The 23,142-nt window shown below is 44.0% G+C and overlaps 1 protein-coding gene across 1 annotated transcript in view; it reads right to left on the reverse strand.

Moving 5' to 3' along the window:
• Positions 1-23,142, reverse strand: part of CSMD1 (CUB and Sushi multiple domains 1) — a 1,512,254-nt gene that overhangs the window by 291,167 nt on the left and 1,197,945 nt on the right. Inside the window, exons 36-37 of the mRNA XM_029933196.1 lie at positions 19,044-19,213; positions 14,592-14,748 (exon numbers count right to left, since the gene is read on the reverse strand). Of these exons, the coding sequence (XP_029789056.1) occupies positions 14,592-14,748; positions 19,044-19,213 (327 nt within the window). The remainder of the gene's footprint in view (positions 1-14,591; positions 14,749-19,043; positions 19,214-23,142) is intronic.

Genomic DNA, 23,142 nt, shown 5'->3' on the forward strand with positions numbered 1-23,142 from the left:
ATTTTTATAAGAAAGAGAAAAAGATTTATGAAAACATACAGAGCTCTTCCTAAGTAAACTTCGTGTAAATATAAGGGATTACCAACAGCACTGGGATTTACTCCTGCTGTTACTACTCATATGTTGCTACTCTTATTATTTTATAGAAAATAAATACAAAGTAATTGTCAAACCAAATGCCAGAGTGCACCACCTCAAGCACTGTAGCGAGGCCCTCAATTCCCGACAAGTGACAGCCACAACCAGACCGCTGCTGCCTTATCACGGCTTTAGGAGCAAGAGTACCGTGCCTCGTTTTCCACGTCTCATTCGTTCAAAGAATTTCCGCATGAGTGACTGCCATCCGTCAGCCTAACTGGCTCGTGAGCGCCAGCCCGTGCTCACGCAGCTTACCTCTGAGATGTCAGTGATGCGGACCGCCTGACTTGAAACCTGCACGTACAGCCTCACGCTGCTGCATGGAGACATGACGCTCGCTCACTGGGAACTCTGACACACGTGCTGTGAAGTCTGGTGTACAATGAACACCATGAAGAGTTCATCTGCATTTAATTTGTTTTTGTTTTTACTTGAATTGAGTAATTTACTTGAGTCCTTCAAGACAGGGATGGGAGAGTGAGTACTCTGTTCACTGAATCATCTAGGGAAGTTGGACAGTCAGAGTAGAAAAACCAAAATAGGGATGCATGGGTGGCTCAGTTGGTTAAGCGTCCAACTTCGGCTCAGGTCATGACCTCACGGTTCATGGGTTTGAGCCCTGTGTCGGGCTCTGTGCTGCCAGCTAGCTCAGAGCCTAGAGTCTGTCTTCAGATTCTGTGTCTCCCTCTCTCTCTGACCCTCCCCTGCTCACGCTGTCTCTCAAAAATAAATAAAAAACATTAAAAAAAATTAGAAACACTAAAACATATTCATGTTACTAAGGTTCACTGGTGGTTATATTAACTCCAACTTGTCAGTGACTGCTTTTAATTCAGATCAACTGTTAAGCATCTGGAGATATCCAAGTGTTAAAATGATTAAAATCATGAAAATAGTTGCTTATCTTTTAAGTGTTCATACATTCTAATTTTTACAACGTTTGGGAAGATTTAAAAATAATATTCAATCAGAAATATCCAGTTAATGAAATATGAAAAATGGATACAGCAATATTATTTAACCAGTGTTGAACGGAGGAAACAGTTTCCTATTTCTCCCTAAGCTGACTTTTCAACGAGGGAGTTCCATTAGCTGTCATGTACTGAAGTGGAAACGTGTAATGACATGTTTATATAATGACGTGGGTATTTCATCGATTTATTTCCATGGGATTACCGCATGAAACTCAATACAGAAGGCTTCAGCTGTAGGAACATAAAATGGCGTTATCTGGGTCACAGTGGATTCAGGACATTGAGGCTAAGACGACCGACAGCACACATTTCAAGCATTCTTGATAGCCTGAAAGGCGAATAGTAGGTCCTGAGTAGATGCAGAAGATTTCCCCTCATTCCCTGATGAATTATTTGTTCATTTGTACTTTTCATTAGAACCACTCTATTCCTCTAGGTCTGGGAATGCATCTTTTATAGGTAAAAAATGTTTGATGATGAAACATTCAAATTAATAAAGAAATAATAAACATGAATGAGCAATTTCTTAGCAGTTATTTTAATTATTGTGCAGGGGGACAGATCAGTAATTACCTCTCCCAAAAGGTCCACTCCATTCAGATCTTATTTCATACTGATGTGTGTTAACTACTTCTAGAAGTTTCCACAAAGAGAGCTATTTTATTCCAGCTACCTCTGGAATTTTATTATTTGGCTCCTCAACTGTTGTTTCACTGACCAAGATGTGTGATGTATCAGATTTCAATAAACTGACCAGAGCTGCAGAGAATCTTCTGGACACCGGACTCCCCATGTGCTTGCCAGACAGACCATAAAACCTTGTCTTAAGAAATCCTAGGATTCCCAAATAAGTCCCCTGACTTTATGATAGAGCTTAACAGTACTGACACCTGCCTCAGGATCCAGAACTCTGCCTTCAGCCACAGCTCATTCCTTTTGTCTCCTTTTACATTTCAACTCATTAAAGCCCTATAAACGAAGAGGTTTTTAAAGATCTGCCGTATACATCTTTACCCCCATCACCTTGTTCTCAGTCGCGTTACCTCAGAATTAGATTCCACAACATCTAATGGGCGAGTTCTAACTTCATTCACATCTCCGATATATGCTACATATGGAAGCAAGATTAGAAACCTAACACCAAGCACGGAAGGATGTCAAAACCCTATTATCCAAAAATAACATCTAATTCTCTTCCACTACAAATCCACCATCCCCGTTTTCCCAAATCCATAAACAGCACTCCCGGAGCCCACCGACCCTGGACTCCACTTCTCTTTTTCTTACACCCCACACACAAGCTATCACTTATCCAACTGCTTTAGGGAGATCAAAGGTCAACTTTGTTGAAATCATCACAAGAAAAATTTTATATCCATTCAACAGTAAAAATATCTTTTGATTGTTTCCAATGTCGTAGAATTTCAGAACTGGGAGTGGTCAGAAATAATGACTTATTTACAGAAGAAAAGGATGTGCTGTGACAGGACAGACCCCACAGCTGACAGGTGACATAGCGGAGACGCGCCGGCCGAGGTTCCAGGACACAGGCCGGTGTGCTCCTTCAGCTTGGATTTCACTAGCAAATTAACACATTTGATCACGTGTACTGACTCTTGCACTTGCTATGGAGTGCTGGTAACTGGATCACTTCAGAGTTTTTGCCAATTTCAAGCTGAAATTTCAAATTTTTTCACATCGTCGTGTAAGAGTTTAGTGTTTGAATTTAACAGATGGAATTATGCTCAGTTCACTGTTTTCTGAAATGTTTACTTTGTTAAAAGATGGAGAAAAAAGACTCATTTGATTATCTTGTAGAGATCAAATAGCCCTCAAATGTCTTGATGTTAAAATCCATTATAGTGGAGAAAAATAAAAATTTTGAATCTGAATAGAACTTATGGCGTTTTCCTTTTTATAGAATTATTATGAATGCCATAATACGGGAAAGAAAAATCAAAATCAGAGAAAAAGTGTCTTGTGATTCATGACCCAACATTGCCTTTCTGGAAAGGCAGAGAAGTCTCTGTGAATCTTATGTTCCCATGAGTGACCGTTTGCAAAAACAATCTGTCTATGACTTTGACTAATATGATAGTGATTACTTTTTATTTCCCCTAAAGAAGAATGGAACAAAAACTCTGTTATCACTCTTGCCGTAAAATGCTGGATTTTATAGCATTTGGTGATATCATCTGTCAGCCTCCATTTAATTCACTCTCGAGTCATATGCTTTCAGTTTAATCCTTATAATTAAATGATTTATGCCACCCTTCTGGAGGCCCTTTTGTCTTTTCAAGGTACTGGTGGCCAGCAATATATCCATTTGTTCCAAAAGACAAAAATAAATGGCAGTGTGTGTCAACTAGTAAATTGTCACAAAATATAAAGAATAGTTATCAAACAAAAATATAATTCACAAAACGAAACCTCTGGGTAAATCCTGTAAAGCTAGGTAGAGGCTAGTGCAGGGGCGCCTGGGGGTTCAGTCAGTTGAGCGTCCGACTTCGGCTCAGGTCATGATCTCACAGCTCCTGAGTTCAAGCCCTGCGTCGGGCTCTGTGATGACAGCTCGGAGCATGGAGATGCTTCAGACTCTGTGTCTCCCTCTCTCTTCCCCTCCCCGGCTTGCTCTAGCTCTCTGTCTCTCAAAAAAAATAAAAGCACTGAAAAATACTTAAAGGGAGACTAGCGCCGACCAACCTGTACGTGGTAATTTCTACGGGGTCTGGACCACTGCGATGCGGGTCAGCAGGGTGACCTATGTACGGTCCTAGTGAGGCGATTCTCTTGTTGTCACAGAAGAGAAGCAGACATAGGACGGCTTCACTCGGGTGTTTTAAATACTGTCCGTGCTTATATTCTAGTCCTTCCGATGCTGTGCATGTTAGTCAGGAAGCAGGATGATAAAACATCCGATTTGAAGGCCAGGGGCACTGATTTCACAGCCATCACTACCTCTCATTTGTGTCTGACATTGAGCAAATCAATTAGGCATCACCTTGCGCCACTTTCCTTTCTTAGATGGTCAGGATCATACTTTGCCCTTTCCTCCCTCTGTGAAATGATGCAGATTTACGTCCGGGGTCAGGACAGCAGCACCTTGAGCCAGCCTGAGGTGGGAGGGGTTTCTGCTTCAGAGTGCGGTGCTCTGACAAAGCCCCGTCCCCAAGCCCCTTGCTGAGAAATGCCACCATGTTTGGCTCCGGTCTTTCTTAGGGATGTCTTAGAGTAATTAAACATGGATCTTGATTTTCGTCTGTAAGTGCACATGCAAAAACAAAGTTTTCTAATGCAAACCAAACATTGTCTGCTTGATGGGGGCCAGGGACTGGCTTCTGTGTGGCATTCCCAGCGACGGGAATGCCTTTCGTCTTGATAACATCCCCATCTGGTTTTACAGTACACAGCCTTCCTTCCAGGGACCTCCCAAGAGCCTGCCTCTCTACTGCATCAGAATTACGCGGACGGCTTCTTCCGCTGTGATATTTTCATCGAAAGTCATTCTATGTTGAAGAATGTATTATATACAATACCTTTCTCTAGGCTTTCTTTTCTTGTAGAAGCAGAATAAAAATGCAACCTTCAGAATTCTTACCAGAAGGTGTAAGCTTATAAAAATAAATGTATGGATACGTCTTCACACATTGATAGGAAAGGTTTCCGATGATGCAATCACAGAAGCATGGAGTTCTGGGCTGGTCACACCACGGACATTACAATTTTCTTCCTTGTAATACTATCCTTGTTACAGCAAACCAAACTGAGTATGGAATTTAATTTTTCACTGAATATATATTTTTAAATAACGTATTAGTTTGAAGCCTATTAGAAACAGGCTTTTTGTTTCTCTTTTTTCACAGCTAAGAGTCACTGAGCTGCACTTGATAAGAATTCAGGGCAGAATTGTTACAACAGTGATGCCCAAACTAAGATAGACCGAACGTAAAAATAATGAAGTTAGAGGTGAATGGCGCATTTTTCTGGGAATAGACAAATACAGTAGCTAATCTCCACAAATGTGGAGATAATTTTTAGCTTAAAACAGAAAGAACGGTGTCAGATTTAAATGTTTAGAGCTTTCTAATTGTTTTCTCTTCTAAGTGGTTGTAAAACAAGTACGTTTTGTGGTTGGGACTTCAGCATCACGTCCCAGTGTGACCCTTCCGGGGGCCAGGCTCACTCCCACCAGGCTTCTGTGGGGTTTCACCTGCACCCAAATCCTTTAACGAGGTCACCTTAACCCTCATGACCCTGAAAGACAGACTGAAGTCATGGACAGGTGCATGCTTTGGAGACTTGGGGGCCTAAAACCCAAAAGCCAGGGGCGCCTGGGTGGCTCAGTCAGTTAAACGGCCAACTCTCAGCTCAGGACATGAGCACACGGTTCGTGAGACTGAGCCCCATGTCAGTCCCTGCACTGAGAGCCTGCGTCCCATTCTCTCGCCTCTCCCTCTCTCGAAATAAATAAATAACAAATAAAAAATATTAAAAACAACAGCACCAAATCCATGAGAAGACAGAAAGTGACTTTTTGACTTGTATTGTTTACAATAGATCCATAAGTATTAACTCAAACATATCCTAGAAATTTAAAAGTTAATGGAGACAATCAAATTGTAGTTTCCTCTTTTCCAACGTCTCCTTCCTATCTGCAAGTGTGTGCACACACACAAACACACCGGTTTTGAAAATGGAATTATCTGGAAAAGAATTATCAAACAAGACTCCTAATGAGGAAACTGTGAGGGTCAGACCTGCCTGTGCCCCCGGGACCCCCGGGTGTGATACTGACGCCCATGGAGTCGGCTCCCCTTCCGGAGCGCGGGCGAGGCAGGGCCACAGCCCCACGGAGGCCTCAGATCCGGTAGGTGACTCTGAGCTGGCTGAAATGGAGCGGGTCCGGGTGCACCTGACTCGGTCACATGATCCTCAGATGAAAGTCCCCCAGAGAGACCAGCAGCATCCCAGGGCACCGGGAGCCTGGCCTTGTCCGGCTGCTGGAAGGAACCGAGTTCTGCCCGCAGCCCCGGGAACTGAACTAGGCACCCTGGCTTTGGGTGAGACCGACCGGATCACGACCTCGGGAGACCCTGAGAGGACCCGGCTGGGCCAGGCCCCAGCTCCCTGCCCCCAGGACCTGTAAGTGACGAAGGGTTTTAGGTCCCGAACGTGCACGGTAATTTGTCACACCGCAGTAGAAAATCAGGGCACAAAATAGCTGCCTATTACTTTGAAACACCGTTATATGATTACCTATCAGTTAACTGTGAGAAGACAAACCATGCTAATTACATCTTTCCGGAAGTTTTATCTGCTGGATTAACGGCTATCTGAGAGCAAACTGGTGCTCCAAAGACCTTTTATTTAATGTTTAGTTTTGAGAGACAGAGAGAGAGACAGAGACAGAGCATGAGCAGGGGAGGGTCAGAGAGAGAGGGAAACATAGACTCTGAAGCAGGCTCCAGGCTCCGAGTTGTCAGCACAGAGCCCAACATGGGGCTCGAACCCACGAACCGTGAGTTCATGACTTGAGTGGAAGTTGGATGCTCAACCGACTGAACCACCCAGGAGTCCCTGCATAGCCCATTCTTTTAAATGTATACATGTGCAAATCTCACATCTGTTCTCTAGAATCACACGGGAGACCGCAACACCAAACAACTGATTTGTCACAATTAAGCAGGCTTCCTGCCCAGCTCAGAGCCCCGTGTGGGGCTCAGACTCACAACCCTGCAATCAGGATCTGAGCCAAGGTCATGAGTTGGATGTTCCACTGACTGAGCCATCCAGGCACCCCTCACTTGCCACAGTTTTAATCTTAACAGAACTAAAATACAAATCTGAGAGTGTCTGTGTGGGTTTATGTGTAAGCTATTTTCTCGGGCCTGTCCGTGCTGTCCTTGGGTGAGCACAATTACAAATATGTTTACAAAGTTCTCACTGAATGAAGCATCACTTGGACATGATTTTCTAGACTACGCTCCACAGCACAGAGACCCAGGACGCGATGGACACTGGCCCTCTCACAAGAAGGCCAAGGTAACTTCAAATTAGCGGCACTTACACACATACAACCAACAATGTTTGGGAACTTTGTGAATGCCTTTATTGTTTATAACATTAGATTCTAGACCTAACCCTCAAGAATGGCCATTTAACTTACACAGATTTTCCAAAATACTGTTATAAAAAAATGGAATCAGTTATGAGATGAACACAGCATTGTGCATGTGAATCTCATTCAGTCAGGGAGGTAAGGTCAGAAGAATCTCTATCAGAAATGGAAAAAACATGGGGAGATCTGACCACACACACACACACACACACACCATGTGAGGTGACGGCTGTGTTAACCTTCCTGTGGTGATCATTTCACAATACATATGATGTACCAGTTCGTCACCCTAACCTTACACAATGCCATCTGTTGATAAGAACCCAATAAAGCTGCAAAGGAGCCGTGTGACTCCTGACGGAACCGAGCATGTGGACCTGTGCAGGCTCTGTTCCGACGCTGCAGAGAATTAGCTCTCGTCATCACCAGGGACTTCAGGGACTTGAGGTGACAGCTTGTGACTTCTGCTATTCTTCCCCGGCCAGTTTGTTTTCGGTAACTGATGGCTCAGGGCGTCTGCGTATGCTTCGTGCTTGCAGGATTTCTGACTCGTTCTGAAGCACGAAGGTGCTGAGGCTGAGTATTTCATTAGTGGCCTTGGGAATCTATCTGCACCCGGGGCCGCTCTCTCACTTATAATAGCATATTTAACATCGGTGTCATTTTAATTCTAGCGGTACGTTAATCCGAGGTGACAGCTACGTAAGCCCCCGTCTCCAGGTCTGATTTTCTCACCCACGGAAGACGCTGTAGTTTGCTCAGAGTCAGTCACCGATGCCAACGTTCCCGCCTCTCAGTGACTCCGGCAAACAGAAAGGGCAGGGGGCTGCTGTCTAGTAGGGTGTAGGAACGGGCAGCTGTTCTATAGGAACGGGCAGCCAGCTACGGGCACATCCCTTTGCTTCAGATTACAGTTGTGGAGGGACTTCGAGATTTATCCCCATGATTCTTAAACAGACAATTCAGGGCAGGCACAGGAGCAATGTTAGGACTGTGAAGATGGAAGTGTGCCAGCCTCCAGAGGTCTGGTGGTGAGGCAACAGTAAGGGAAGCCTCCAGAACGTTCTCGTTCCCTGTCTCCTGCTGAAACCCGGTTTTCTGAGAGTCACACAGGCCCAGGGGCTGAGCTGCCTATGGATTCTGGGCTGTGTGCCCTGTCGCTCTCGAAGCTGCCCTAGCGCAGGACTGTAGGATTCGATCAGGAAGGCATTGACCTTCCAGAGTAAGGCCTTTTTTCTTTTTCTGTTCAGGAATATTTGGTACCAGAGGGCCATACGGACTAGAAGCTCTGCTCCGTGGACCTGGTGCTCATGTCCCAAGGGTCACCATGTCTTTGACACGGCTCTCGTACTCAGTGGTCTTCCTCATCTATGCCACAAATCAGAGCTACTTGTCTTCAACATTTTAGAGAGGTCTTTGAACGTGGGTTCCCCACTCAGTGGCCTCTACTTTAAAAGTCTGAAGCTACACAATGAGACTTATAACCACCAGGGACCTAAGTCTCCCCAGGAATGCCAACGGGCTGCCTCAGAAAAAGAGGACTCTGCAGGACGCTGTTCCATCAGCGTCTCCAAAACAGAGTGGTGAGGTCAGAAGGCTAAGGTGACTTGACAGTAAAGCCAGCATGCCAACTTCCTAATTTAAAGTAATGAACGGAGTCAGTCCATGTACCAGAATCCCTATGTCAACACACATCGATCACTTTTTCTACTGGGAGCCACACGGACACCTTGGTAGTAACAGGAATGTTGCCTGGTAACCAAGGCGTCTGAGCAAGTGAAATCAAGTCTAATTAACGTGTCTCTGATACAGCATTGGCTTTCCCCATGGAACTGGACCCTCACATCCACTTACATAGACTTCTCTGGCAGATACATCCCGGGTGCTCACTGCAACCCTCCCAATTTCAAGGTCTAACTATTAGTTCTTCCATGACTACAACCACCTCACAGCCTCCAAGCCATGCCTTCTTTGTAGTTGTTTTTGTTAAAGATATCTATTACATTCAATCGATCAATGCAACTTGTGAGTGACGACAACTAAATGTTTGTAACCGTCAGCGAGTGGTCGTTCTCCTTTGCCAAGCCAGCCTCTCCTGGTGGCTGATGGCACAGCCGCTGTGGTCCTCCAGGACCTGACGTTCATGCCACTGCCCGCCGGCCATTCTCCCCCCCCAGACTCCGGCGTGGTTTCATTCCTCAAATACTGCTGACGTCCCTTCCGTCGTGCTGATTGCTGCCTGTGTCTGGTTTTTAAAATCTTCTATAATCAGGTTCCTGCAGCCAACCGTGCCTTTATTTTTCTCCCCGTCACACATCCCCCTCCCAGCCAGACTCCCGTATTCATTATGTCATGAGTGTAAAGGTCGCATCCATCTCTGCACATCTCCCCTCAAGACTGACTCCCTCTGTGCCAACCCCGGTCAGCTCAGGTGACTGTCACTCATTAACTGGCTGTGGAGGTGACCTGGTGCTGCTCGAGGTAAGGCCCCACCTCCCCAGAACCTCACATTTTACTGACGTGAAAGCAAAAGATGTGGTGACAAAACATAAGAGGTTTGGGGGACGTAAAAGAAAGAGCGGACAATTTTGCTTCAGGAAGCTGGACAGCAAGACAGCTTTTATGGAGGAAATAGCATTTAAACTTAATCTTGAGGAATGGAGAAAGGTTATCTAGCAGTAAGGAAAGAAGATTCTGGAGGCTCCTATGGTGATTCCAGCTTTCAATGATCTCATTCTTCTGGAAAATTATACTTGTGTTTGCATGTGTCTTAAAATATAAGAATCAGATACTATCATCAATGGACTGTAGTTTATTTGGGGAAAAAGAAAAAATAATATAAAGATAGCATGTATTAAGGATCCAAAACAACGACAGATATTGAGGGTCAAACCTATCAGTCAGTGCGAGTCAGGGCCATGAACCGACTCCAACAACGCCTAGGGTTGCGAATATAAATATTTAGATCACATTTCTATTAACCGGTGTTTCACAAGTCCCACATGTGACTATCATAAGCCTTTTATTATAAACAGGAAGCCTGGCTTTGCCTACTCTGATTCAATATAATGCTAAGTACTCAGTACATAGCCAATATCTGCATAGTTGTTGGTTTATCGGAAAATGGACCCACTGAGACAGCCCAGAGATGACTGTCTGAACTACAATTATTTTACTAAAACCCCCAGGTGGAGAATTTTAGTTGAGTTGCCACAGAGCATTTGTTTGGTTTTCTCTACTTAAATAACTAAGAGCATACAGTCCAGAAAGCCTGTTTCAGTTCCAAATCCTCCCAGACGTCCTATGGTAAGGTGGTTCTGGGAACATTCTCATGGAATTCTAAAAACTATTAAACATATTTTGGAAAGAATTCTGAATTCAATATAGGATTTTTTTCCCAGACTATTTGTCTTTAAAAGAAGTTGATGAAATATTCAGAAAACATCGTAATCTACAGTCAATGCAGTTTTCCCTGATACTTGAAGAACTTTGTAATCAGCAGGAGGAAGCAAAACAATGCTCAAGTTAGATAAGGCGAAAGTCTTACTGCCCTGGGAGGGCCCTGTGGAATCTTAGAGCTTCGTGGAACATGAATAGCTTGAATAACGATAATATAATCTTTTTATCTTACAGATCAGACATCTGTCCAAGTAGTGGAGGTTAATAAAGAAAAGGACACCAATGGTCCCTGATGTCAAAGAGCTTATGGGTTATGTTTGCATCTGACACAATTATAGAATTGGAAGATGATGATCGGTTAAGGAACCAAATCTGTAGAGGCACCTGGGGGATTCAGTCGGTTAAGCAACCAAATCTTGATCTCAGCTCTGGTCATGATCTCATGGTTCCTGGGATGGAGCCCTGTGCTGGGCTCTGTGCTCTGTTTCCAATTCTCTGTTTTCCCCTCTCTTTCTCCCCCTCCCCTACTCTCTCTCTCTCTCTCCCTCGCAAAATAAGTAAATAGACTTTGAAAAAAGAAAATAAATGAACCTCTAATTAAAAAGGGGTGTTTTGTAAAAGAGGTGCCCGTATTTCAGCTGCATATGGCCTGAACCTACTACTCAGAGACCAGCGGCTGCTTCACACAGGACGGTTACCCAAGTTGTCTCTGAGACACCTGGCTTTTCTTGCCTTTACAAAATAAACACCAGACGGAGCGGGTGTTAGTCCTCGAGGCAGGGATCCTCTGAAAGCTGTGAAGTGAAGTTCATCAACAGGTTCGGGCCTCTGTCAAGAGCCCTGGACTGGGGTCCTGCTGTCCCTGTCCAGATGGGGAAGCCTCAGCAACCACTGAAGGATGTGGAGACTGTTTCCAATTTGTGAAGGAGAATAAAAGGGGCTCTTTATCAGCACCCAAAATCACCAAGATGGGAAAATTAGAAGGTGTGTGAGAGTATGCTATAGGTACTAAAGGATATATATACAAATATCATTTGTATCCACTTCAGAAACCTGAAGATGTTTAATAGCTATATATTTATTTTCTGTTGATATTTTTGATCCACTGGTGCGTGCAGATTAATTACGGATCTGAAACATTTAAATATGAATGTTTCCTTAAGTAATGCAATTAACTATCAAGAGGCAATTACAGAAGTCTTTTGAAGTTGGCTGGAAGTGCCTTTACATAGTCTTAAGCTTTAATAATTTGCTCAAAACATTTTATAACCATTCATTATTTCCACGCTATCTTTTAGGGATGAATATTTGATTCAGGTATTTGATCCCACTGTGGGAATTTGGGGTTTTTTAAACTTAATTACTTTGTGTTTAAACCTAAGAATTTAATGTGAAGTTAATATTATTTTGATTATATAGCCATCAGCACCATGAATTCCATATTACAGGTGTCTTCTCCCATCTGGCCGCGTGCTCCGGCTCTGGGTCAATCTTGTGGGTAGAAACTGCACCCAGGGAACAGCCGTGTTTTGGCGGGTGAAGGCGGAGAGGGAAAACAGGCAGAAAAGATAATTGCTCCTGTCAAATAGGTTATCCTAAGAGCTAAATACCTATCATTGCCAATATTTTTTCTCCTCAGAACCTCAGAAAGTTTGTGCAATGTAAAAAAAAAAATCTGTTTGATTACAAAGTGCCAATAAATAAATCCCCAGATTCAAGCATTCTCAAAGTTACTCAGAGAAACAGGGGAGTGCAACAAAAGGTCCGTGAGCTATGCGGGATACCTTGGGGAAATATGGGGTCACAATGGCCAGGTGACACCTAATGGACGCTGAGAACAGCACATTAAAGCGACCCTTTCTGATGTGAGAAGGTGGATACCATACACAAGTGACGCCCACATCATCTCAACCCAGTCACATGTTTTCAGGATGTGATGGCCCGTCCTAACTGCCACTTGGGGAAGGAGGAGAGGAGTCAGAATTCCGGAAACAGTAAAGGAACCGCGTCTTTGAACGCAGACCCAGGTACTTGGAATCCCAAAAGGCATGCACTTGCTGCTGGCTATCTTTTGCACAGCCATGAGCAAGTAGGAACAAGGGTTCATACATCGAGCATTATTCCAGTTGGAAATGGTTGGAGAGAAAACAGGCAGCAGAAACTCGGGTTGAGAAAGCAATGAGATGGGACCTAGAAGCACAGCATGATACACTCTCTCGGAAGCCGCCTCAGGAAGGAGCCCCTGATCTCAGGGGCCTCGGCACTTGGAGTGGTGGTGCGGCCGAGGACATAGAAATGCACAGGGGAGAGAGACAAACAGACCAATGCTGTCTCGTCCTTGCTGCTGAACTGTCCCCTGAGCTACAGCAGCCACTGACTTGGAGGAACATGCCAGGTGTGCAGGGAGATGCCCTTCAGTGCCATGAACCAGAAAGTTACCCAGGGAGTTTTTTTTTTTAACTCTTCTCCTTCTCAAGTAGCCAAAATCCCCTAAGACTCTAATAAGACACGTGTAACAGCTAGGAAGTGGGGACGGATGTGTGTAGTAAGAAACTAAGTCTATGAACATGCTGATGGAAAACCCAAAGTGGAAGAAAGAGAGAGACTGCAGTAGCGTCAAAGCCAAGCCAACAACTCTAGAAGAAGTCTTTGCAACTTGCTTCAGAGGGAAATTTTGAAGAGTTGAACTCTAGTAACAATCATGAATTGATTGTATAATGTCCTGCTACTCATTATGTTTAATATACTTGCTGTTTACTGAGTCCTGTAAAGGGTTATATTCATGATATAATTGGTTTTCTCATCTCTGCTACTCTATTTCTATTTTTGCTCAAAGTCTTACAGGCCTTTCTCTGTAGTTTTGCCCACCCAGGGGGATTTTAGGCAATTAATCTTCCTTCGAGGCACCTGGATTAGTTTTGTGTCTGTGATAATTATCATTTCCAGGCTTTCATCTGCTTATCTGTCAAATAAAGAAGTCAAAACTGATCATCACTAATATACTCTCATGCTTAAAAAATCCAAAACTTTATGGTTTTTGGCATGACATTTGGTGTCATAAAGACTGTGAGTCATCAGATTAGGGAAGGATTGGACTATTGGGACATTTCACTGACTGCGTCCACAGCTCATGTTTTCTTCTACTTGTTTGGAACTGTCAGTGGTGAAAGTAACAGCGAACATATTGCAAATATCTCTTTTTGAAGGAACACTCTTTTCCTCCTTTATTTTATAGCTGCTTTGTCTTCTTCATCTTTGAAAATATTTTCTGTATCTTCCATCGGTATTGATCAGGGCCTATGGGACAGCGCTGATACCGGGAGGTCCAGGACCTGAGTCCGTCTCTATACACCTGGTATCTCAGCAAATCCTGAACTTACTGCATTTAGTTTTCTCATTAGGACCTGAGTGGTGCTAAGAAAGAGGTTGGTACATGGCTGTCTTATTTCATGGCATCTATAGGTAGTACATGTGACTACATCTATTACACACATGTAATTGACATCCTGTAATATATAGATTCTAATATGTATATCTGTAGATCTAACAGCACAGCATTGATGTAGGGTAGACATTCAAAGATTATTAATATTGATTACATCAAGTATTCGTTCTAAATCTTTCCTATATACAAATGTGAATCTTTGTCAATGCATACTATGTTATAATCAGGTTTTTTTAAGCTCTGAAGCTCTTTAAAGTCATGATATTTTCTTCTCAGGTACAGTCATTTTCTTGTGAAAATGTTAACATGCCTAAGAAAATAAATTTCAAACTATCACTTCTGGCAATGTCTCTAAATTAAAATTATAAAGCAATCCAAAACACAGTAGGGAGACCAGAGGAAAGAAATCAATATTTCAAATGCATGAGCTAAGTAAAAAAAATATACATATCAGCTAGGTAATAGATGAACCCCAAGAAAATAAAATGCTGAAATGATGACATCACATGCGACTTACTCGTATAGGTGAGCTGGAAGCCCTGGTCGGTGTCGGACCCGTTGGTGTTGAATTCCAGCCACAGGTGGTTGGAGGTGCTGTTCAGGACCAGTCCCATCAGCTCACTCTTAGTGAAGGACCCCAACGGACGTGATGAGCTGTCTTTTCCATCATATACCTGAGGAGAAGTCACGGTGCAAGTCCCCACGTTACTTAATGCCGTTTGCATGTTAGTCATTTTAACAAGAAATTCAAATTTGCAAAGATGATTTTGTGCGGTCCTTGAGAAAGGGACACAGCTTACTGGAAGTTGAACGCTAAGCTGTCTTGTTTCAAGTTGTATCATGACCACAACATTAAAGACACACGATTTCATTTGTGGTCAGCTCATTCTACGTGGATCACTTTGTGCGACCTTCCACGTTTACCTAAAATCAAATATTTATTTGCATTCCCAAGTCCCATCATGTCCCTTTCTCCCCCGCCCTCAGAACCCACTTCCCGAGGGTGAAGGGGTGCAGACCGTTTCAGCCACCTCCTTGTCTGTCAGCTACATGCAAGTCACTGGACACCCCTCCCATCAGAATGTGATACAAGACAAGACAGGATGTGGAAATCTTGTTGCATTTTGCAATCTTTGAGCCTGAGGTGACGCTAGTCTTGAATCAGTCGTGACAGAAGAATGCCACCACGTCATGACATCAGAGACATGTGCTGTCTTCCTCTAGAACACTCCGTATCTGACTTTACCTCCCTAGGTGGTTGTGAAGCACGGGTGTTTAAAAGGAATATTTGGAATAAGTGGAAGGCAAGGAGACAGGCTGGGTTCTGTGCAGATGTCGGAGGTAAGGGAGAGGGGGCGCTCCGGGCTGTGTCCCCTGCTTGCCCTGAGGCAGACCATCCGGGCGTGGAGGGGTGCCAGGCGTATTTCCTCAGTGCGGACTGAGTTACGCAGTTTGGGGCACCAGCCTGTGGGGCAGCTCCAAGGAGCCTCTTCTGGTAATGGCAGAGCGGACTGGATTTGCCTTCAGGAGTAACTGAGTGTTGAGGCCCCATCAGCCCTGGGGAAGTGTCCAGAATAGGAGGCACAGGGCAAGGAATAATGTGTTTGCCTCTTTGAACTAACATAGTGGTTCGCAGCAAGGAGCCACCAGTACGGACAAGGGATTTATGAAGACTGAATATGCATTACAGTGGAACATGTCCAGTTTTTCTTGATAAAACAAAGTCTTAACCAAGTAAAGGTCATGGAAGTCCTCAGTTGATCCCTCCAATGTCTGTTTATTTCCCCACTACTTTCCTTCTCATGTGGGTTCTCACTTTTCTCCTCTCAACACCCTTCTAATAAATGTTAGACTGTGTGCCATGCTCAACAGACTTACACATGCATACACACCTATAAAAGACAAGAATGCACTTGGAAAAATTAAATTTATGGCCCATTATTTTATTCCTTTCTAGTTAAATAAGTACGTGTGTGAGGAGTAGAATCAAATGTCCCAGGACTCCTCATGAAAAGCCAGCAAGAGGCTATCGTAGAAAAATCATCCATTGACTTACTATATGGGTTCATCAGACATGGCGTGTCCGTGACTCTAGATCATAACAAGTTTTAAGTCCAGAGGAATCTGGCTCAGAAGAAAGATCTCCAGACCTTGCAAGAAAGGTCTTGTCTCATGGCATATGCCACACAATTCTCTGTCAGTCACAGAAACCCGTGGAAATGAGGGGCATGTGAGCAAGGAGACACTCATGTGAGCTCCATCCTGAGAGTTCTGTCCATAATCACCTCCGCTGGCCTTGACTGGGAGCTTCCCACAGAGGAAACAGGTCATCTGGACAGCGTCCAGCTCCCAGGTTCCTCAAAGCTACAGCCACTAAAAATGAATCATCGCAACACTGGATTACGGGCTTCCCCCAGACCATAATTCTGTCACATTTGTCTACACCTCCGGCAAAGAGCTCTGTGCCTGGCAGTTCTCTGTGGATCACAAATGACCACCTGGATGGCATGGGAAGTCAGAGCCTTGAGTTTTGATTCCAGTGAAATCAGGAACAAGCGGCAGTTCAGCACAACACCCCTCAGCTGCACACCCTCATCTCTCTGTGAAGCTGGGGACGTGCTCCCTGGGTACTGTCACCACGAGGCTGTAACTCTCTGCAGCATGATTGCTCCTCTGACTTCGGCATTTAATCTGGGCTTCCACCCAGAGCACGATGGCCCAGAGAGCGGACGATCGCAGTTAGGAGCCCTCACGGATTCCCGAGTGGCAGGGCGGTGGTGTCCCGAGGTGGGGGTCTTGCCCAGGTTTACAGGAGTTAAACCCGAAGGTCGTTCCCAAAATTACCTTCAAGTTCCATTATATACTCCTTTCATGACATCTCATTCAAGCTGCATTTCTCTTACATGTTTTTTCCCTCATTTGAAACAAGAAACATATTTTGTATGTAGAAATCCATACATAAAATTTTGGTCTTTCTTACTGGATCATACTGTGTGTGAAGAAAAATGTGAATAGCATTTAAAGCTAAAAACTAAGAGAACCCCACTTGAAATGTTTTTGACCCGGAGATATGTATTAGCCTGGCCAATAAAACCTATGCTTGCAAAACATTTAGGCATTTCAGATGATTGACACTTTCTCTGCAATTAAATGAGGTAAGCACGGTTTTTGTTTCTGCTTTTTGTTATAATCAACAACTTTACAATGCGTGCAATCACCAATGATCATCATTTGCTGCTTCCGCGGCAATATTTACCATTGTATGTTTTATGCAGTATCTCTAATCACTCACCTGCACCAAGCATAGTTAATTGTTACTTCCAAGTTTTCTCTAAAGGCTCACTGACTTCTAAATTTGAGGTTATCAAGGAATTCAGAAAATGATTTCTTACGACGCAACTTTATTTTTTTTCGTGGGTAAAAATGTACTAGTTTCCTGCCTGAAAATCACTTCTTAATGACAGAGCTGCATTATGTCAGCATGAGCTTTGGAAAGATTATGACACTAAAAGAACAATGAGAATGAACCTAGTCTTCTCACAATGACATTGAACTAGCCAAGCCTGGACCATGGACAGAATAAGGCACTTCAGACTTTAAGTGCCTCTTGAGTGTGCATGTAACAGCTAGTGAGGTCAGCAGGGATCCTGGTGGGACCCCTCTTTTAACTGATGTGCAAATGGATGACAAGTGGGAAGTCAGTAACGGTTCCTTCCCCACTGGCTCTTCTTTGCCTCTTTTCCTGGCACTGACGCCTTACAGCGTGTGGAGTCCCCTGAATCTGAGATGCGTCAACTTATGAGTCAAAGTCTGTGTAAATGTCACTGGAAAACCCTAGAACTTCACAGGGGAATGAGAAGAGAGATCTCTCTCTCCTGCCACAGATGAGCTGTGTGCCCTGGGCCGGGTGCTCACTCCTCACTCGACTGAGCAGGGAGACAGACTGGGTGATGCCTGCCATTAGTCTGATGCCCCTCCTTGCATGTCCTCACTCTACAAATGTCCCCTTCCTGGCCCCCAGATCCTGCAAGGTCCCTCGTCTTCTAGAAGAGTTACAGGAGAGGTGGGAAGGGAATCAGAAGCTTTACCAATCATGGGGCATTTCCAGGTGGAGCTGGGCTTCATACATCTGTACAAGATCTGGATGTCCCCGGCACGCAGTTCTGTTCCCCTGGAGTCCATTCACAGGGCAGGTGGTGTGCTGGGGGCTTCCTCACTGGCCCCCAGATCCTGTACCCCAGAAGTCCACCCACAGGGCGGGCGGTGTGCTGGGTCCTGCACCCGGAGCATTTCCGCAAGGCTCTGGTGCTGTACCGGCTGGTGTGCACAGCCCTTGTTTCTGGTCCCGTTCCAAGAATGTCCCTGAGTCCCGTGCACACAGCTCAGACTCGCCCGCTGAAATTCTGTCTTGTCCAGCATGACTTCTCCATGGGAGCGCTGCTTTGAGGTCTGGGGACAGACCGCTGGGCTTGCTTCCACGACCACATCAAAACCCCCCTCACTCAGAGTGCTGGGACCACATCTAGTAAGTGAGAATGACTACTTAAGTGTGGCTTCGGGGCTCCTGCCAGCTTTATGAATTACGTTGTGTGTTCAGCGTGATCCTGGATATGTCCACTGACAGTATATTATTTAAACCTCAAAACATCCCTCAAAGATGGACATCACCATGTGTTTTTACACATAAGGAAGCCAAACTCCAAAAGCGCTGAATAATCTGCCCAAGATACACAGCTAATAAGCGTTAGATTCAAGATTGTGGACTGAGATGGATCAAAGTCTACATTCATGCCACTAAGGAACATGGCTACGTTTCACCTTCTCAAACCAATTGGCTAAACATATGGGAAAAACTGTGTCTATCTGAATATATATTAACATACGTATATCTAGGTGTATGGATTGATAGATGCTTAATCTTTTCCTTGAGAAGAAGAGATGGGGTCACATTAAAGAAGATCCTTTTTACCTTCAGAACGTCTCCTTCGAGCAGCCGGAAGCTCCGTGCTCGGAGATGGACCCCCTTGCCAGCTTCTGTTTCTATCTTATAGATACACTCGTGGTTATTATCATAATTCGATGGGAAGTTTGGAGACAGCAACGTTCCTTCATTTCCTTTGACAGTTGCTCCACATTCAGCTAAAAGAAATAGGACATTAAAGAAGAAAGAATTGAAAAGCGGAATTGCTGATTTTCATACATAAAAACTACAACCATGACGGGCCTTCTCCTCTCTCAATGTATGTTTCTAATTAACATATTGTTTTTGTAGATCGGTGGCTTTTTTTAATACTGTTTGCCAACTGGACAGGAAATATTCTCTATTCATCTATTTTCAAGATTTCTTATTAATTTCCATAGAGAACCTTACTCTATGGAAGAAACACGTTATCCCACAGAGAGATCTAGAGTAAAATCGCTAGCCCAGAGCACACCGGCGGTGTCACAGAGCAGTCATACCCTTCCCCATGCCTCATTTCTACCTCATGAGATGTCCTCACCAACTCTACTGTGACATCTCTGCTGTACTGAAGTAAGTTCCTCACATTTGTATTTCATGGCATCAACCCAAACACACTTAAAGGGAATCTAAAGACAAATAAAACCACTCAGCAGCCCATGACTACGTCCCAGCACTGAGCTGGTCAGACTTCTATCTCAGGACAAAAGGACATTTGGTGGAGGTAAATGTTACTTTCTTCTGCCCTTCTCCTGAGGAAAGCAGAGCTAATTCACTTCTAGATCCACATTTGCATAAAAGAACATTTAATCAGGATAAAAGATAAATATAGCTCTTTATGTCAACTCAGAGAAAGTCACTTCACCTCTCAGCTCACCTTAAAAGCAAACCCTTAAAAGGGTTAGCTGAAAGACCCCAGTTTTAAGATCCTTTAAGTTGAAAATTACCATAAAATTTTCAACTTAAAGGATGTGTGTGTGTGTGTGTGTGTGTGTGTGTGAGAGAGAGAGAGAGAGAGAGAGAGAGAGAGAAACAAGAGATCCCCATCAGATTCTGCACCAAATAATTTATTGGCCACATTATGTAGCAATTGCAGTAGTTTTAAAAAACTCAACAAAATAAGTATGAGTTTGAAAAATAATGGTCCAGTTGGAGAGTGAAAATCAGGGAAGTGCACCACTTCAGTGGCAGTGAGGACCAGAGAGAGAAGGGACTCAGTGTGTGATTTTGTGCGGTGACCTTGGCAGACCTCTTCTGCATGCCCGTTTTCACTAATTGTGATGTTCTCTGACATCTCCATCTTCCTCTCACAATAAAGAAAATCAGCTACACTTCAAACCATGCTTCCTAGCCTCCCTGCCCGCAGAAAATTGCTAGAGATTTAAGATCAGCTCATACTGAGGCATGCACTTGGACCTCACAATGTCCACATCTAGGAGGATTGGGAGAAAATCAGGAAACACACAAGAACATGGGCTCAACTAACCTATATGTAGCTTTTTGTTAAGGTTTATTTATTTTTGAGAGAGAGAGAAAGAGAGGTAGAGAGAGAGAGGAGAAAGAGAGAGAGAGAGAGAGGAGGGGCAGAGAGAGCAGGAGTCACAGAATCGGAAGCAGCTCCAGGCTGTCCGCTGTCAGCACAGAGCCCGATGTGGGGCTCGAACTCACGAGCCGTGAGATGATGACCTGAGCTGAAGTCGGCCGCTTAAGCTACTGAGCCCCCAGGCACCCATGACCCTTATGTATTCTTAAGTGAAGACATAAAGGCAGGCTTTGCTCAGGAGCAAGGGGGGGAAGTGTTGAGAAATAAACACAAGGAACGGGTGACCCAACAAACTGGCAAAGGGGTTTCATAATATTATTTTAACACTACAGATATATGTATATGATTATAAGTAATTATACATTTCTTAATTATAAATGTCTCTTAAAATATTCTCTAAAAACTACAAACATATATGAGAAGAAAGGCAAGTGATGTGTCTCCGTGGTGGATATCTCCTTCCGAGTTAGCAATCTACTGAGTCTGAGGCCGTCGAAGATTGAAGACATACGTCAATCAATTTATACATTAAAAGCAACAAGCATTTTAGGTAAGTAATCCTATTGGGAAATGGCAATGACTCATGGACAATGTCATATATTTTTTGGCCTTTTTTTTTCTTTCCTAAAGAAATAGGATTTTTAAAAACATAAGAACCAAGATAAATGGACAAACATCACAAGAGCAAGGGAGAATGTCCCGTTTTCTTGTTCTATGGCTAGAACAGTGTGGGGGGTACAAACTGGTGAAGGATGTCACGTAGAATCAAAAGAAAATGAATTCAACTGAATTCTGATAACTGAAATATAAAACCTAGTGATAAATATCAGGGGTTTTTATTTAAAATTGACTTTGACAGTGATCAATAATAATGTGAACCAGTCAAAAATGACATTTAAGTCCTTTTATCCATTACTTTATGCGTTTGAAAAGAAGTCTTGCAATGGGAGATGTAAAAAATACTGATATTGTAGCAAATAGGTGAATTTTAGCCAAGAAAACACTGAAAGAAGGATTTGTATCACTGTAATAACTGGCTGTGTGTGTTTGGGTTTACCGTACATCTGAAGATGTCACGTCTATTCCTGACTGTGTCACTGCATGTCACGGTGAAGTGCAGTCAGCCCTCCCAGGGGTGGGCTGGAGGCGGAAGGGAGAATGAGGGTCCGGGCCCTCCCTCTGGTCACCGTCTGGCCATCAGGAGAGGCGGTGGTCCTCTTCCGTGACTGAATGAGGCCAGGAGGATGGGGGGGGGGGGGACAGCATAAGGGGTAATTAATTGAACACAGCGGTAAGTCCACGCGTCCGGAACCGGAGACTGGAATGTGAGCTTCGTGGCTCTCAGGTCGCTATGAGGCTACGCGGGAGAAGTCGTTAGCGGTCTTCAGGGGGCGCTCCCTGAGGAAGGCAAAGCCAAGGAGCATCAACTCGGATGGTCTTCTCCACAAGCCCACCCCTGAGGGGGCCGCTCCTCCTTCCACCGGCAGAGGGCTCTGCAAGGTTCATGTTCGTCCACCGTCTGTCTCTGTGGTTCTGCATTTGTGGAGAACGGGCTTTGTTCTCTTGTTCTCACTGTGGTCGAATTTCTTGCTTTGGTCTTCACACCACTACGTTTCTGTTCTTTTCTTCTCCTCCACAGATTAGTCACAGAGAGAATCTCCCAGAACTGGTCAGAGGTGTCACTTTTCAAAAGTGACAAGCAATTATGTCAACGCTGATATGCAAACTCTGATAACCGAATTGTGTGTCACATACAAGGACTCATGTTACTTCCCAGTGACCTTTCCTAACAGGTTAACAAACCACATTTTACAGGTGAGGACAATGAAACAGCATAGTTGAAAAAACCAAGCGCTTTTCCCAAGGTCACAAAACTGGTAGAGATCAACTATTGATTTGACATAAACTCTACATACTTAGCAATGGAATCGTGCCCTTTTATATCCTAATGATGGATACATATCTTAGTTAATAACTCACAATATTATTAATTATAAAAAACAATGGCACTAAGGTAGTGTGCGTTTGTGACATATGGGCATTTCCTTTTCAGGGCATTTATTTGGAACAGGTCACTAGCTAACTGGAGCTGACAGTCTGTTTTCCCATTAGCATCTAAGACACCAACCACATACTTCTTTCTAATAACTCAGCAAAAAGGGAGAACTTGTGAGAAAACTTCAGCATTTGGATACATGGGAAGGGGAAAAAACCCATTAAATCTAAATATGTAATTTCACATATCTTTTTATTAGGATTTGGATCCTGGGATTTTGCTTTAAGGCATATATAGAAAAGTGGTGCTACGTAAGTGCACTAGAGAGAAACAGTAAGTGTGCGCCATTGCTTGCCCTGTCGTAACGGTAACCCTTGTGGACAGGCCATCTGTTCCTGGAACTTGCGAGAAGAGGGCACAGAAGCAACGGGCCTCCTGCATCTCACATCATCCTCCCCCTGCACCATCAAATCCCGTTGGCATCAGAGCCCCTGTCTCTCATGCTGAGACCCAGTAAAATCTCTAAGTGAACATTCAGCAATAATCCATTTATTTCATATATAACTGAA

Source organism: Suricata suricatta, chromosome 1 (assembly GCF_006229205.1).
Source record: "Suricata suricatta isolate VVHF042 chromosome 1, meerkat_22Aug2017_6uvM2_HiC, whole genome shotgun sequence".
Classification (NCBI taxonomy): Eukaryota; Metazoa; Chordata; class Mammalia; order Carnivora; family Herpestidae; genus Suricata; species Suricata suricatta.